This window comes from Corvus kubaryi, unplaced genomic scaffold (genome assembly GCF_017639235.1).
Source record: "Corvus kubaryi isolate FWS band 111438036 unplaced genomic scaffold, C.kubaryi_AGA036_p1.0 37353, whole genome shotgun sequence".
Classification (NCBI taxonomy): domain Eukaryota; kingdom Metazoa; phylum Chordata; class Aves; order Passeriformes; family Corvidae; genus Corvus; species Corvus kubaryi.
In genome coordinates, this window is record NW_024581115.1 from 1049524 (window position 1) to 1065150 (window position 15627).

Genomic DNA, 15627 nt, shown 5'->3' on the forward strand with positions numbered 1-15627 from the left:
GTCTGTTGTTACTTGTACATTGAGTTTTCTTTGCCTTGTGCCAACTGGGTAATTAATCATCATGATTATTAACAAAGCTGACAACCAGCTCTGAGAAGCTCCTGTAGTGACTGACTTGACAATGGCTGTTTCTCTTCATGAATGGGCTCTGGTGCTGCAGTCAGGGCTGCTCTCAGCCTGTCCTGACACTCAGCCCCTCACCAAGATCCCACAATGCTCCTTCTGCCACTCCTTCCAACACCAGGAGACTCCACAACTCGCCTGCAGTTCTGCAAAGCAGAAAATGAACATCTTCCTACACCCAGAGCTTGCCCTATAGCCACAGAAACCTACTTGGAGTAAAATCACTTCTGGAGATCTGCTCCCAGCAGAGGCCTGAACAACTCTGGCAGTTCCTGCCCTGGAGTCCACGGGCTGCTCAGCACTGCACTCCTGAGGCAAAAACCTGCTGTGTCTGTCCCACACATCTTCAGCCTCCAAAAGGCTTTGCTTTCACTCACTTGCTGCTAATGACAATCTCAGCCTTCATTTTAGAAAAACAAACTCATCACAAATAGGAAGAAGAAACTGTGTGTATCAGAAAGGAGCTCTTTAATTCCAGACTTGGCTATTTTCATACTTTGATTATAATGAGAAAAACGCATTGCGCCCGTTTCCTGGCCCAAAGGAATGGTGGATCAAGGTATTAAGAGATCTGTCTGCACAGGAGACATGCTCCCATCTTGCTGGCACGGAGGCCGTGTATGTACTCACAGCCACCAGCAGTTTGCTCACTCACTAAATATACAGATCCAGTTTCTAGTGCAAGTTTGGAGACAAGCATTCCTTCCAATGGGCTCACTACGCCAGGGATATAAATACCTGTTTATTTACATTTAGTGTAGCTGCCAGAGTAAGCCCCATGAAAGGCTGGAAAGAGAAGACATTTGGTATCCTGATAGCGTGTGGTCAGTGTGACAGCTGCAGAGGGGCTGTCCGGTGTGCTTTGTTCTAATGCAGACATCAGTGCCAGCTGCATTTACTGCTCTGTGTGGGGAAAATGTCCTTAGATCTCCTGTGAGCAGCCAGGAGGGACCAACTGGAACTCACCAAAGTGCTTTGGTGTTTTCAGGTAGAGTTTCAAACAACCTCGTGATTTCTCTATCCCAGTGTTTCCAAACATTTTGAACCTCCAGATTGCTGACTACCTTAAAAATGACAGAGAAACCAGACCAGCTTCCCTCATTGTCCATCACTCACCTGCTAATGAATAAACCTAGAAATGTTTCTGTCTGCTGGGATTTCACAGAGCAGTTGCACAACGTTGGCCACCACTTTCCAGGCTGCTGCTGTGTGGGGGGGAAACAGGAGGACGCTGGCAAGCGCTCACTGTCATCATACACAGACACATCTCCAAGGGTGTCACCAGCCTTTGATGCTCTGGGATTGGACTGTATCAGCATCAGGCCCTGAATCTTTCCTTTCCCTTGCATATTCTTCTGGCTGCTGTTACAGACAACTGTAGAGCATTAATGTATTCTCATTTAAGTTTTAGCTTAGGGCCATATTTTGTTTTACAACACTGGTGTAATGTCAGCTTGCTGCCTCCCTGCCAAGCACAAATCTGCTAGTTTTCCAAAGCAGTGGTGAAGGCAGTCATGTGAATAAGGGAGTTCTGCCTCCAGTAGCTGCAATGGTAAATAACATCTTGTCTCTCTAATGTGAGTATTATTTAATGAAAAGGTTTGCATTTAGGCTCTGCTGGTCTTACTGTAAAGCTTAAGCACATGACCCTAGACCCAGCAATTCCAGAACTTTCTGTACTCTAACACCCTGAGACAAGGGGAATGAACAGAATTCTCTCCAAAGCTTTTGTGCTGATCCACTGAAATCTGCAGGAAGATTTCCCTCACACCCCAAAACTTTGGAACTGGCACATAATGTCAGATGTTAGGAGGTTAGTAGCAGGGGGCTATAAAAAGGGAAGAGAATGCAATATGCTCAAAGCAAAATTCACATCATACAAAGCTGCAGTCTTAAATACCACCTGTCTTGCCAGGAGTGCTCCTTCTTTGGGGATTTTTGGCTGAATAACTAGCAGCTACTGTGAAAGAATCTTTCCCCCAGCTGATGTAAATTTTGGATTTGTGAGGCCAAGTTCTGTGTAGTTACACCTGGCTATAGTCAAGGTAATTGCACATCACCAAGTTACTCAGTTATCCACAGTATCTTTTTCCCATGATTGTAGCCCATTTTTGTTCTATAGCAGAATATTTCTTTAGCCTAGTTCTGGTATTGTTCTGGAGAAAACACAAGAAAAAAATTGAAGCAAAATGGGACAATGGTAATGCAAGAGCCTTATTTATCCAACCCTCTCCATTATGACTACTGAGAGTAGGTACAGCTTGTTATATTTTCTCACATTAGCATGAAAGGTTATTAAATTGCTACATTAGCCTAATAAAAACTAGTGTTAATGCAATAAAAAGAAGAGTCCCACTTTACTGTGTTAATCAATACAAGGGGAGCTGTAATACACTGAGCCACTTTGGCAGGCAACACTAAGTCTGGAAAAGCAATTAACAATACAATGTGATTGTAATAGATTAAAAATTACAAATGACAGATCATAGCCCTAATGGAGTCTGAGAAAACCTGTCAGAGGTTGGAAAAGGAAGAAAGGCTTTTGGACATTTCTGGAACATTTATAGGCTACATCCTACCACCATGTGTGTCCACACTGGAGTATTTTATGTACAGAATGCTATAAGAATGGTCCAGTGAATGGGATCTGTAGTGCTACAAGGTAAAGCATAAAATGACATGAGATGCATGTAAGTGTTTTGCTTCTAGCAGCTCAGAATCAGGTTTTGATCCATTCATGTACCGAAAAAGGAAGTTCCATATATCAGAACTCTCCTAAGAGAAATGAAGATTAAAATATTTCTCATTTTTTTAAGTGTTAATGGCTAGACAACAATGTTCTGTCAAAGGACTGGAGAAGAATAAAAGCTGAGACATAAATACACATATATTGTAATTTTGCTTTTTTGGGGGGCATTGGAAGGAGTTGAGTTTTATTATTAATTTCACTCCTAGATGACGTGAAAATTACTTCATGAACTCCAACATCACTAAGCAAACTGGGAGGGCAGACAAACCCAACCTACTTGAAGGAGAAGCATATTCAGGAGTAGAATTGCGTGGAGGTCCCCATCCTCTCATGTTGTATGCTGAGACACGGACATAATACCTCTGGCCCTGCAAATGGAAACAACTGGAGTCAAAACTATCACTGGATTCAAAATCTTGGCTGTAACAACTGCAAAGCAGTCCCTCACAAAGATTTTTTTCAGTGAGAAACTTAAATAGCTTTAATAATTTAAATGCACCATGATAGATTGAAACATACTACAAAGATTTAAGGACAAAGTTTGAGACCCAGTTCTGTTTGGTATAAAAGAGATATACAAAGAGATATAAATAAATAAGAGATATAAACAAAAATGAGAATGATCGATATCCACATGTACATTCCTGGAAGAAGGAGAATAGACAGAGTTGTTAATTGAGGGATGGGTCATCAGAGTCAGGTCTAGATTTCTCAAGAGCCTATGATCTGCACTGATTATCCCATGATCCAGAAAACAGCAGTTTTTGCTCCAGTCTTTCCCAATTTCCCCTGAGAATGGTAACTCAAAAAATGGTTCATGCTGTCTATTCCTTTGTGACTTTTGGATTATGGCTACCAGACACATCACGCTCAATCACTGGAACATGCTGCTACAAGACAGGCTCTGCAGTGATTTCCAAGGGGCGCTGATGCAAATTCTCGTGTCTTTGTATCACTGCGGGGACTAGGCCTTCAAGGTCTAAATGAGTCCTCTGGCACTCACCGTCCTGAGACCTGTGATGGAGCACCTCAAAGAGTGAAGATTATCCATAATTATTTCACCAGCCAAAGGAGAAAAGTCTTCTGCAGAGCTCCATTCCACTAGGGAACAAATAGCATGAGAAAATCAAGTCAAGTACCAGTCCAAGCAAGGAAGTCAAAGGCCTTGAATCACTCACAGGTTAACTTTTCTCCTAGCAGTTTCCCAGTCCATGTGGATAATAAAAGTCACATTTAACAGTAATGTTTCGCAAATACACAGTAATTAAATTATATCTCTGTGCATGGGAGACAAAACCAAAATATTGTTCAAAAGCTTTTCAGGAAAGAATGCTTAAAAATAGACTGCAATACAAATTCCTTTGAGTCACCATTGCCCTCATTTAAACAATTTCCTTTTAAAGAAAGAGAAGTAGTGGAAAAGAGAAGGTGAAGGAATTGGACCTGTTAATGCCATTTGGCAGTTTATACATCCTAACCAACGAAAAGCAGTGGCTTGCATTGGATCTGCACAGGTGGGCATGGGCAGAGTCCTTTTGGCTCCTCAGGCCCACAAAACTTTCATCACCTACCCTTGGCTAATTTGGATAGAAATATTCTCTTTGGACCAGGCACTCACTGGAGCCTCATGGTTGGTTTCAGTGGGTTCTGGCTCTCCCGGCCAGGCCTGCTGTTGCTGTGGTCATGGCAATTACAGAGCTCCACCAGGACCTGTTAAGCTGAATCCACTTTTGGATGGATTTAAGTGCTGCTGGGCTGACAGACATGTCAGCTCAGCACTCCCATCTTTCCTTCAGCCCAAATTGTGATGGGCACCTTCACCAAAGTGCTCAATGTCACTCCCATTCCTGTTGAGCACAGGGGTTATGTAATCAGCAGTCCTGCTGTCCATATTCCTCCTCAGTACTTGCAAAAATTATTGTGCACATAAAATAGTATTGAGCAGACCATGAAAAACTACTGGATGATTTAAAAAAAGGAATATATGCAAGTGAGGAACAGATGGCTGCAGGTAGGAAACTAGCCTTTTTTCTTAAATTATTCCTTATTAATGGAGGGTGCCATCCTGGTTAATCCTGGAGTCCTGCCTCTGGGATTTAGTGACTTGTACCTTCAGATTCAAACTTCCAGGAAAATCTATAAAACCATAGTGAAATTAATCTATTGAATTATTCTACAGTAGAAACTGGGAAATCTCATCAATTTCCTGGATTTACACCAAAGACTTCAATATAAAGCTTTCCTTTATTTCCTAAAAACCATTCACAGAATAGTTTTTAGACACTTTGTTTGTATATTCATTAGTATTGGAGTTGATAATTTAGAAGAGATCAGAGGATATAGGTATCCTAATTTCAGCATGTAGAATTTTCATCTTCTGGCAGTGTCATACTGGTATTTTCACATTAAAAGAAAACGGCTTCAGAGAATTTCTTTCTCAGCATATACAACATTTAACTGACAACATATTTTTCTAAAACAGCATGATACCAAGTATCAATACCATAACTCATTTTCCCCTTCTCCCCTAATCGCTCCTTTTCTATGATTGCATTTTGTGAATGCACAGCATGTTCTGCAACATTTTTGTGTTTGCTCCAATGAGAAGAAGATTGGTTTTTTATATTCTTGTTGAATTTTTTCACAGTGTATTTTTCTAGTTTTCCATGGGTTTTAAATACCTAATTACTGCCACCTTTAGTGGAAGCTATCTCTACACATTAGTAGGAAAATGTAGAGACTGTTGCAGTACCATATTGTAGGGTTTTGTTGACAGTTTAATTATGGGAATACTTAAAAGTAACATTGAACTTGATGGCTGTCAGAGTGTCCATTGTAAACCATGATTTTCAAGGTTTCTAGCTCCACTTGTGTTAAATCACTGCAGACACTGTACACGTGCTGAACACTTAGATGTGTTTTCTGTTTTCCAGAAGGAGAAACCAGGAGAAACCCTGTTCAAACTGCTGAACACGTTGTTGACAGGCTTGCAGCCATTTTAGACACCATTTTTCTTTTCAAGGATTCATGTCAAGCTAGAAAGTGTCCCTCAGGACAGATTCTGCCAGCAAATCCTGCCTTCTTTGGAATCCCCAGGCATGCCTGAGTGTCCTGGTCCAAGAGAGGGGAAGTGGTTGGGTCGCACTTCAGGCAGCACAAAGCAAAAGCCAAGGGTGAGAGAAGTAGCTCTAAGCTGCTTTTGAGCTTCCCAAATTTTTAACTGTTCTATGGACTGGAGGCTGCCCAGACATAAACTGGTACTTCAAGAGGCATGTTTAAATTTGGGTAGCTTACACAAATAAACATTGCAGCCCCGTCCTTGATGTGGATCCCCTTCCACTTGCATTTGGCATTTAGGGGAGCACTCCCAATATTTAGAGATGCTGGCACACTGTCTGAAGAGGAGTTAATGCCTTAATCTGAGCAGGATTGCAATCCTACCTGTCTGCAAGCCTGTGGCCAGCAGGAACACCACAATACTGGTGGTTGTGACATAGCAACAGCATGGCAGCTTGTTCTCAGAAATAATCAAAGGCTGCTGAGTTCAGAGAGAGATGCTGAGTTTCTAAGGGGAGAACAGGCTGACATGGCCCTCAAAGCCATCTCAGGAGCAGCAGGGAAGTTTGTGAGGTTTTGTGATAGTAAAAAGGCTTTGCTCTGATCTTCCAGGGCAAACTGCTGCCCCAGCTCATGTCAGTGAACTCCTGTGTGCTGGGTGACACTGGGATGTCCCAGCCCCTTGAGGGACAGCAACTCCCTTGGGAGAGTGACCGAGTGCTCATCCTGTCACGAGGTGCCGAGGGTGCACCCCTGGGTGCCCCCTGGTCCCCCCACCATCCCATCCTTCGCTGGCTGCCAGGCTTAGGCTCAACTGTGCTTCTCCTTATGCAGCCACCAATGACAGCATTTTGCTTTTTTTTGGCTTAGCCGGTGGTGGCTGAGCCCCATGGAATTGAAAACACAGAATATGATATTAGCCTGTGGTTTAGGTTATGGTTATCATGGTTGAGAATCCCCCTATTAAAGGATATTTATCTAACAAGATGGTGTATCCAAAGTTACTCAAAACTTAATTTTCAAATATATTTATTTAAAAACCTCACTTTTGGAAAAAAACCCGTCCCCCAGTTTCAATAAAAATTTCCATAACTGAAAAATAAATATTTTTTCAACAGCTGTGTTGGAATAGTGCCTTCTTTTTCCCCTCATTTCAAAGTATATCTGTCATAAAGAAACTCATAACAAGTTTTGGAATTTTCTTGCTTACTTATAATTTTAAAAAACGTTTTTTCTCCCATGATTTTACCAACTCAAGTGAGAAGAAGATGACATGATACAGCTTTAAATATATGCAAATCAATGGAAATAATTTATCACTTAGGTTTATATCTCCTGCTCTGCATTTCCAGATTTCAGCTCTCTACTGTAATGGTCATCTAAAAATAATACATAATATTCTGCTATACTGATTAATTGGGTTAGAAATCTCCTAGGAGGATGTGGATACCAGTTTTCCTCTTTTATAGATGTGAAAATGAAGTAAGGAGAGGTAGAGCACCTTGTTCAGTCAACAGGCCCCAAAACAAGGGGCAAAATCCATGTATTAGGCTGGTGTTGCTCCCACTGCCTGGTTTGTGGGATATCTGCAGCTCTTCCTGGTACCAATACAAAGCTACTCACCCACGGTGTTTCCCTGGTGATCAGCCTGGACCTAAAAATTATGTAATTTGTGCATGAGCAACCCATCATGAAGATCTAGCTAAATCTTTGCCTCCATTGTGAGAGAGACAGTGCTGGAAGAGAGCAGACAGAAATTACCAATCATTTGTGTCATGCTGAAGTTCTTGGGACTTTAAGAAAGAACAAAAGGCTGCCTCACCTCAGCACCTAAATGCTGAATTATAAACATGCTCAAGTATAGAAAGCTGAGGATGAAGAGGGTCCTTTATAAGAGCCCAGGAACAGGAGCTGGTCTTGTAGACTGAACCAACTGTGCTGTAAAGGACCTGAAAGCTGTTGGGTGAATTAAGGATGGAGCATGTTCCAGTCCTGTTCTGAACACCCCAAAAGGGCTGCTTTGTTGTGAACGCTGAATGTCTTTGCTGTTGCGGCTTTCCATCTGACACTTCATGTTATGTCAGAGCAGGGCTTTTTTGTGTGTTTAATATATTGGTGACTATGTGTTTTAATGAAGGTGCCCTGTATTCCAGAGCTAGCAAATGCACGATGTGTTGCTGCGGTCGCCAAGATAAGTAGTAATTTTTAAATAAACAGCAGTATAAACAGTTACATAAAACTCATGTAAATTGCTGGCACATAATTTTAGACTGGCTTAAGTTATGTAACTTACTTGTGGCCAAGTTGTTTTTTTTTTTTTATTTTTAAATACTCAATTCACGCGCTTTAAAATAAAGGGAGAAGTTTATTTTCACCTGTTTCTTTTCCACTCACAACCTTTCTGTTATACTGAGCATGCCTTTAACAGCTTATCAGAGAGATGGACAGACAGATAAAAGTCAAAGGGAAGGCACAAAACACCTCCTGACCCTATTATAGATTCATTCAGGAAAGCACCTTCTCCTGAGTCAAGTAAATAGCCTGAGCCACAGTAGAATTTGTCTGTTCTCTTGACATTTGTTTTTGCTTGCATTTAAATTACTCTCTGAATTGCTGAGTAGATTAATTACACCGAGGGACAGGAGTTCTGTTTCTGCTTGTTGGGGTCTGCAGAGTAGTATATGGAGCTGGAATTCTGGATTTCATTCCTGCATGTGCTACTGACTTGCTGAGTGACCTTGGGCAGTGCATTCTGCCACTCTGGCTTTTAAGGCAGGCTTGACCAGCAAAGGTTCTGTCTCATTCCCTTCCTCCCATGTCCAGGGCCTGGGCTGATGGTGGTCTTATCTTGTGTTTCCAAGGGCCTCCAAACAAATAATTGTGTTATTTATTAGCTTCCTTTGAATTATAAAACCGACAGAGAGAACATCCAGAAACCACTTCATGCCATTCTTTTCTGCTTACTGATCTTGATGAAAAAATTTTACTGATTTGCTCTTATAATGCCTTAGCAGCTGATTTAAGGACATTAAACACTGCCATTCATATGAATAAAATCAGGATGAAAGACCCTAAACAAGTATTTATAAAACAAGTGAAGAGACCCAAACAGTAGTGAAAAGCTGGAATCTGTTGGTGTAGAGCATCACCAGCTCTGATGGACAACACAGTTTGCAGTATTTGGTCAGCTCCTCCTTGCTGTCTTCAACTGTTCTTTCCAGCCTGATTTAAGAAAGGAACCCAATTTTTTCAGATTTTCAGTTCAGGCTGTGTTCATGCCTCTCTCATGTTTGGATATCATCCAAGAAATGATAGGAGAAAGACAAGTTATACCAGCTGTAGGGACTACTGATAGCATAATGCTTCCATTAGGAGAAAAACAAATGTTTGCCACTGAGCAGTTTGTACAAACACAGAAGTTAGAACACAGTCATGGCTTGGGACTTGGATTTCTAGGTACAACTTAAATTAAAACCTGAACTCCAAATACTAGTGTTCATTATTTTGGATCTTATCTATAATTTCAGTTTTTTCTGTAAACTTATCCGAGGCTCTTTGTACTGGGTTAGTAGAAGCATCAATAAAGCTGACGAGGAATGAAAAAAGATGCAAACATAGAGCTCTGTGCCTGCCTGAGGCAAACAAAGTACTGCTGTGGTGTGGTGGGAAGGAGCTGCAGGGGGGCTTAAGGGCCTCTCAACAGAACAAGACGGAACAGTGCGAGACAGAGTACCAAGAAAAGCATCTCTAGACTATTGCTAGAGAGCACATCTTCATTTGAAACTTCCATGGCTATAAATCTTCATGATACTTATTTCAGAGGTTTTTTTTTTTTAATAATCAAATACTTTATTTGCAGTAAATCTTCTTCCCAACAGCTCTGGGCTCCTTTGCATTTTTTGCCTGCTAATAATAACCAATGATGTTAAATAACCTTTCTTGTGGCCCTGTTTCTGCATGTTCCTTTGACCCAGGCCAGAATACTCTATTTTATGTCTTGACATTTATGGGAACCATTATGACAGCAGGCTGGGTGCCAAAGACACATCTTTGCTTGATCATGGTTTCACTAGTTCATTTTAAAGCAAATCTGCATTATATAAACGATTTATAAGATACTATTTTTATTGAATTTTAATAAAATTCTCACCAAGAGAATATAAAAAAAAATTGATCTTTTTTTCTCAAGTATTTGGTTAGCATTTTCTAATCGCAGCAATTCTTTATCTGTTTGCAATAAGGCCAGCTATTCCAGTACAAGAAGGAAATTTTTTCCTCTCTGTTAGTGAAAATGACATTTCTTACTAACACTTTATAAATAACTAAGAAAATGTGCGATGTGGGTGCACATTCAGCCTTCCAATGTGGGCCAGTGGTTAGAAAGCTACAATGGATTATAATAACAGCCAAGATTTGTTTCTCAGCCCTGAAATGACAAAACATATCCCACTCTGGACGTGGAAAGAAAAGTAGGAGAGAGCGTGTGTTAGAACTCTGAGAGGGGATTGGAGAATAAATGGGGTTCTTATGCAAAGGCTTCACATCCTAGAAAAGCTTGGCTTGGATTCTGCAAGTTTCCCCTCCCAGTGGGCCCGTTTGACTCCTGTAATCTGTGCAGTGAGAGCCGGGGGGAAGCTCCCGCATGCAAGGACCGATCGTTTGTGCAAAGCATGCACGGGGCAGGCTCAGCTTCATCCGAAAACATGACATTAAAGTCTAATTAATAATGAGCAGCTGGGAAAATGCAAACAAAAAAGTAATCTATCTCAATGTAGGAGGCAAACCAGAGCAGTGCCCAGCATGGGGAGCAAAGGAAGGAAATACACAGACACTAATTCGAGTAATCTGTTTAATGGGATTCCGCTCCTTGTCCTCTAGTTCTCCTGTGATATAAAGAGGGACTTTGCTGCATCAATGTTGATTAACCATATTTAAGGCTTTTATTTCTTTATAAACTAATCCCTACAGTAGCTTAAAGAGCTTTCACCTTCCCTAGAAATGCAGACAGGTGTTGCAGGCAAAACAGCCTTGATTTGGGGATCTTTTACTTAATTTAATTTATCGCCAATTAACACAAATTTCTAATAATTCGTTCAGAGTGAGAAGAAAGTAAATATAATTAAAAAACCATTTAAGTGAACACCTTTTCACCATCTTTCCCAGACTGAACTTAATCCAAACACTTATCCTCCCCCTTTCCTACTGTCAGCTTCCCTTCTCTCCACCATGGCTTTCACTCAGTGATGGGTTTTCCATCACACTGAGGCATAGCCAGGCCAGGTGTGAGCAGCACCCGACCTCTCCTGAACTCCTCCCACTCCTTCAGTGGCCCCTGGCTAATGGAAACTGCCATCCATGCCCAGCACTGTGCTCAGGAGTGAGCCAACTGGGTGCTCAGGTGTGAACTGACTGAACTCAGACATGGGTTAAGAGGGGGCTCATGGGTGAGTCAGCTGGGTGTTCATTAGTAAATTAACTGGGTGCTCATGCACAAACTGATGGGGTGTTCATGCCTGAACTAACTGGGCACTCATGCATGGAAGCAGGAAACACTGCAGTTTATGCTCAATACACGAGGTAGGAGCTTGCAGCAGATGCCAAGGCCTGATTCCAAATTTACAGACACGTATCAGTTCTGGGGGTCAGATCTGATTACTAGAACAGGATCAGGCTTTGGTCAGGGAGGCAAACTAAGACCTAGACCTTTGATACTTGTAAATGATCCAGGAAAGTCCATGATGGGCCAGAGATGAAGGTGTGAGCAGGGAAACTTTGACATAAACCCTTTGAAGACATTCTGGTTTTAAGTCTTCAGTGAGTCTTCATTCCCAAATCCATTCATCAAAATATCTGCCAAATCAGGAACCTCCTTGAAGACAGAAGCTGAAGGTCTTGAGTCCCAGTCCTGACACTGACTATAAGGAATTCACCTCTTCTATGCCATACCTATGAACTAGAAGCTGTAACAGTCACATGCAAACAATTAAAAGAAGAAACTTATTAATTTTGGTAAGTAAAAGCTAATGTAAAAGGCAAAACAGTGTCTAAAATTCAACAACATCATGATACGAGCCTTTTTTGTTAGAAACCAAGGCAGACAAAAGTAGAGCCTATATGTCTGGGTTTTCTCAGAGCTATTCATCCTGAGCTGCTGTTCAAAATCCTTATAAACCACAAAGCGGGAGGAAAGAATGATTCAGCTGAGTAACCGGTGTTTGATTAGCTACATTAGTTAATTACACCATCACTTAGTACGTGATTCATGTTCAAAGCTGATTTTAAATCCATAGCAAACTTAAATAATAGAAATTCTTAAATTTTATATTAAGTCCAGCACATACTACAGACATTGACAGGAGCTAGAAATAGAAAGGTTTGGTTTAACTTTTATACATTTCTGTACTGGCTAGGCATAAAAATAGAAGTCAAATTGCACAGTCCTGTTAGCTACCAAAATGTAACGTGCAAATAAAGTGCCCAGGAGACCTAATAAAATGCCATAAATGAACTACTGTAAGAAATATCAGACCACACCTATTCAGCAGGATAAATTCAAATGTCTTACAAAGAAATGTATTCTCTTTTCTTTTCATGGAGCAAGAACTGTTTTGAGAAAAGATAGAACGAGTTTCAAAATATATAAAGAAACTCGGAATAATAAGTGGAAAAGGTTTCAAGACCAAGTGCAGAATGCTGCTCAGTTCCACTATGGACTGGACCAGAATCAAGCAGTGACACAGCACCTACTTTAGAAAGACAGAGGTATTGTTATTAAAGCGCTACATTTCCATAAGATTCACTTCAACAAGCATTCATTTTCACAACCAGGGTTCTTCTAGAAGTCAAAGACAGCACAGGCTTGCTGCTTTCTACTCAGACAGTGCTATGTGAGCAGATAGCCGCCACCAAAGTGGAGAAAGATAGAGATATAAAAATATATATATTTAGGTCCTTGAGGATCACTGCAGGGAGCCTGCTGTGGAACAAATCCAAACTTGGTCAAACATGGAAGGCCAACTTTTGATATACAAATAAAATATAATTAAAAAATGTGGTATCTGCTGTTTGTATGTGCTCATGGGGACAAGCAGAAGCCCACACAAAATGATGAGATTATTTGGTTGTGAAAGTATTACCCCCAAGAATAAAACAGGCAGAATCACACAAAATTTATAGATTGTTCCTGTAAAATCTTTGAGGTTTTTTGCACTGGAATCTTCAATGTAAATTTTCCATCGACCTGGTGAGAAGCCAGCTGACAAGCCAGCTGAGAATCCCAGATCCAGGTTTCCTTTGAGCTCCAGGGCAGGTCTCAAACAGGCCTAGCCTGGCAGGCTCCTCATTCCTGAGCACAGGTGCTGACCCTGAGCGCAAAGGCAGCTCCATCCATCCCTTAGATGAGACTCACAATGACAACAGCAAATTGTCTGGTCTGTTCTGGGCTAGAACTGACCCATTTCACATGGCTATGTGACAGCAACATCCTGTGGCTAGTGCATATCCATCCAGGACTGCAACAGTGACTTAGAGACAGTTTAAACTATTCTCATTCAAAAAAAATTCTGAAGTGGACCACAAATTGCTTTGGAAGAAAGGAGGAAGGGAACAACCTTTTCTCAAAATTTAAGCAAAACGTAACTCCTTCTTTCCTGATATAAGCCAACCTGTTTTGTTTTGTTTTGTTTTGTGTTTTAAAGAGCTACACCAACTGAAAATAAAAATCTTTTCTCCATCCAAAAGAAATCTGAGAAGGCAGCTGGGAAGTTCTGACAAACATGAAATACTCTGCTAAAATACCAAATTAAACAAAAAGGTAACCAGGGCTAAAGTGGCCTAGACAGCTCAGCACCACTATCTGGAAAATAACTTGGCATCCACAGCTACAACCAAACAGAGAAGATTAGCTTTGTTTGCTACATCAAACATGTCTTTCTTCCGCTCTCTTCAAACATAAATAGTTCCAGGCTCTAAAATAAATTAGCTCAACTGGGGTTATACAAGCTGTTTCATTTTTTTTTCTTCAAAAGGGAGTATAGATGTTTGTTTAAAAATTGTAAATAAAATATAAACAGAGATTTTTCATTGCATGGTGATCCTTTCCAGTAGGTAATGATCAGCACTATGTCCATTTTTCTTCCTTATCCTATACTTTGGGATCACAGCGTTGTTATGACTACTTCTGTTGGGAAATGGATGAAAAAAATCATGCAGTAAGAGGAGGTTTATCTGTACTTATTCACTGTAAAAGCAAAATAGTAATCAGGTTTAAAATCCACAGAAAATAAATATGACAAAATTACTTAAACCTTACTTATAATTTTTTCATTGAAAAAACCTGCTTTCTTTATGTGTATGTGTTGGATGAAACATGTGAACCCTAGAAGGGCTGATTAATGAAAGAAAACAGTTCTTAAAAAGCCCAGCAAGCACTTGCTGCTTGTCTCTAGGGGGATGTTCCCGGGAGCTGAGTGCTGTCTGTCTGGACTATGCTGCTGTGGGGTATTTTTCATCGAGATGGTTGCAGAGGTGCAGCTCTGGGATAACAAAACATCCTGCAGTACCAGTGTGGTGGTGTAAACAGAAAGCTCTCCCTGGCTTCCAACTGGGGCAAGTTGTTTTGTATGTCAACGTGGAACGCTTTGATTGTGTTTTCAAAGATGTAAAACTAAAGCAGGTCCTAAGTACTTCCATGGTGGGATGTGAAGTTTGGCTCTAGGGCACAATTAACCAAGGGCAGGGTTTTTTTTTTTCTCAATATTACAGTGATGTTTCACATCCTTCCTAAAACTGGCTGGGATGAGGTGTCTCTGGCTTTGAGTCTTTCTCTAGCATGGAGCAGATTATTACTTTTATTATTGATTTATGTCATGCCTGTCTGCTTCCAGCCTCAAAACACTTTACTAAGTTACAATGTACTTAGGAATCATTTCACATCAGCCACCACCACGCTGCAGCCTTCTCCAGAGGGAAACTGAAGGGAGCCATTAGGATGGTGCCTGCAACATTAAACAACAATCCGGAGAGGAAGTAAAGAATACTCTGGCTCCTTAAAGCAATGGCTGAACAGAATGCAGTCACTGAGCTGCCATCCAGCTGGGACACCAAAGTCAATACCCATTCACCGTGTGTGGTTAAAATTAAATCTCCTAATGAAGTGAGATGGTTTTAGTGGTTAGAGAGTGAGTGCAAAGTATTATTCTCCTGTATGATTATTTGTAAGTTATACAGCTAACAAGGGAAAAGGTCACACAGGAAAACAGCAGACAGTTAGATAATGCTCCAAGCCCAGTTTCTAAAAGACATTTGGGCAAATAAAGCTTTGGAAAAAATATATTAAAAAAGAAAAAAGAAAAAGAAGAAGAAAAAAGAAAGATGACACAGGAAAAATGGAATTGGCAGTTTTTCACTGTTTTTAGGGAACTAAACTAAACTGAACAGAATTGATGTCAGTTTTTATCCCGTATAGTTCAGGTCTAGAGAAAAGAACATTATTAGTTTTTGTTAATGAGCAGGTATTCCCTAAACATTGCTGCAAATGCTCCTGAATTTTAATTTGCTTAGAAAAAGAAACGGTAAAATATAGAGGGGGAAAAAACCCCACCCTAACAGCCTTTTTTTTTGTTGTTCCTGAATTAGCAAAATGCTTCGATGGCTTTCTGGACAGGAGGTTTATATATCTGACTAAAAAGATCTTCACA

General features: G+C 40.7%; 1 protein-coding gene across 2 annotated transcripts in view; it reads right to left on the minus strand.

The window, feature by feature from the left end:
* Window positions 1–15627, minus strand: part of ANKFN1 (ankyrin repeat and fibronectin type III domain containing 1) — a 130602-nt gene that overhangs the window by 34658 nt on the left and 80317 nt on the right. For both annotated transcript variants that reach the window (XM_042032357.1, XM_042032356.1), the window contains exons 7-8: window positions 3876–3973; window positions 3150–3240 (exon numbers count right to left, since the gene is read on the minus strand). In XM_042032357.1, the coding sequence (XP_041888291.1) occupies window positions 3150–3240; window positions 3876–3973 (189 nt within the window). The remainder of the gene's footprint in view (window positions 1–3149; window positions 3241–3875; window positions 3974–15627) is intronic.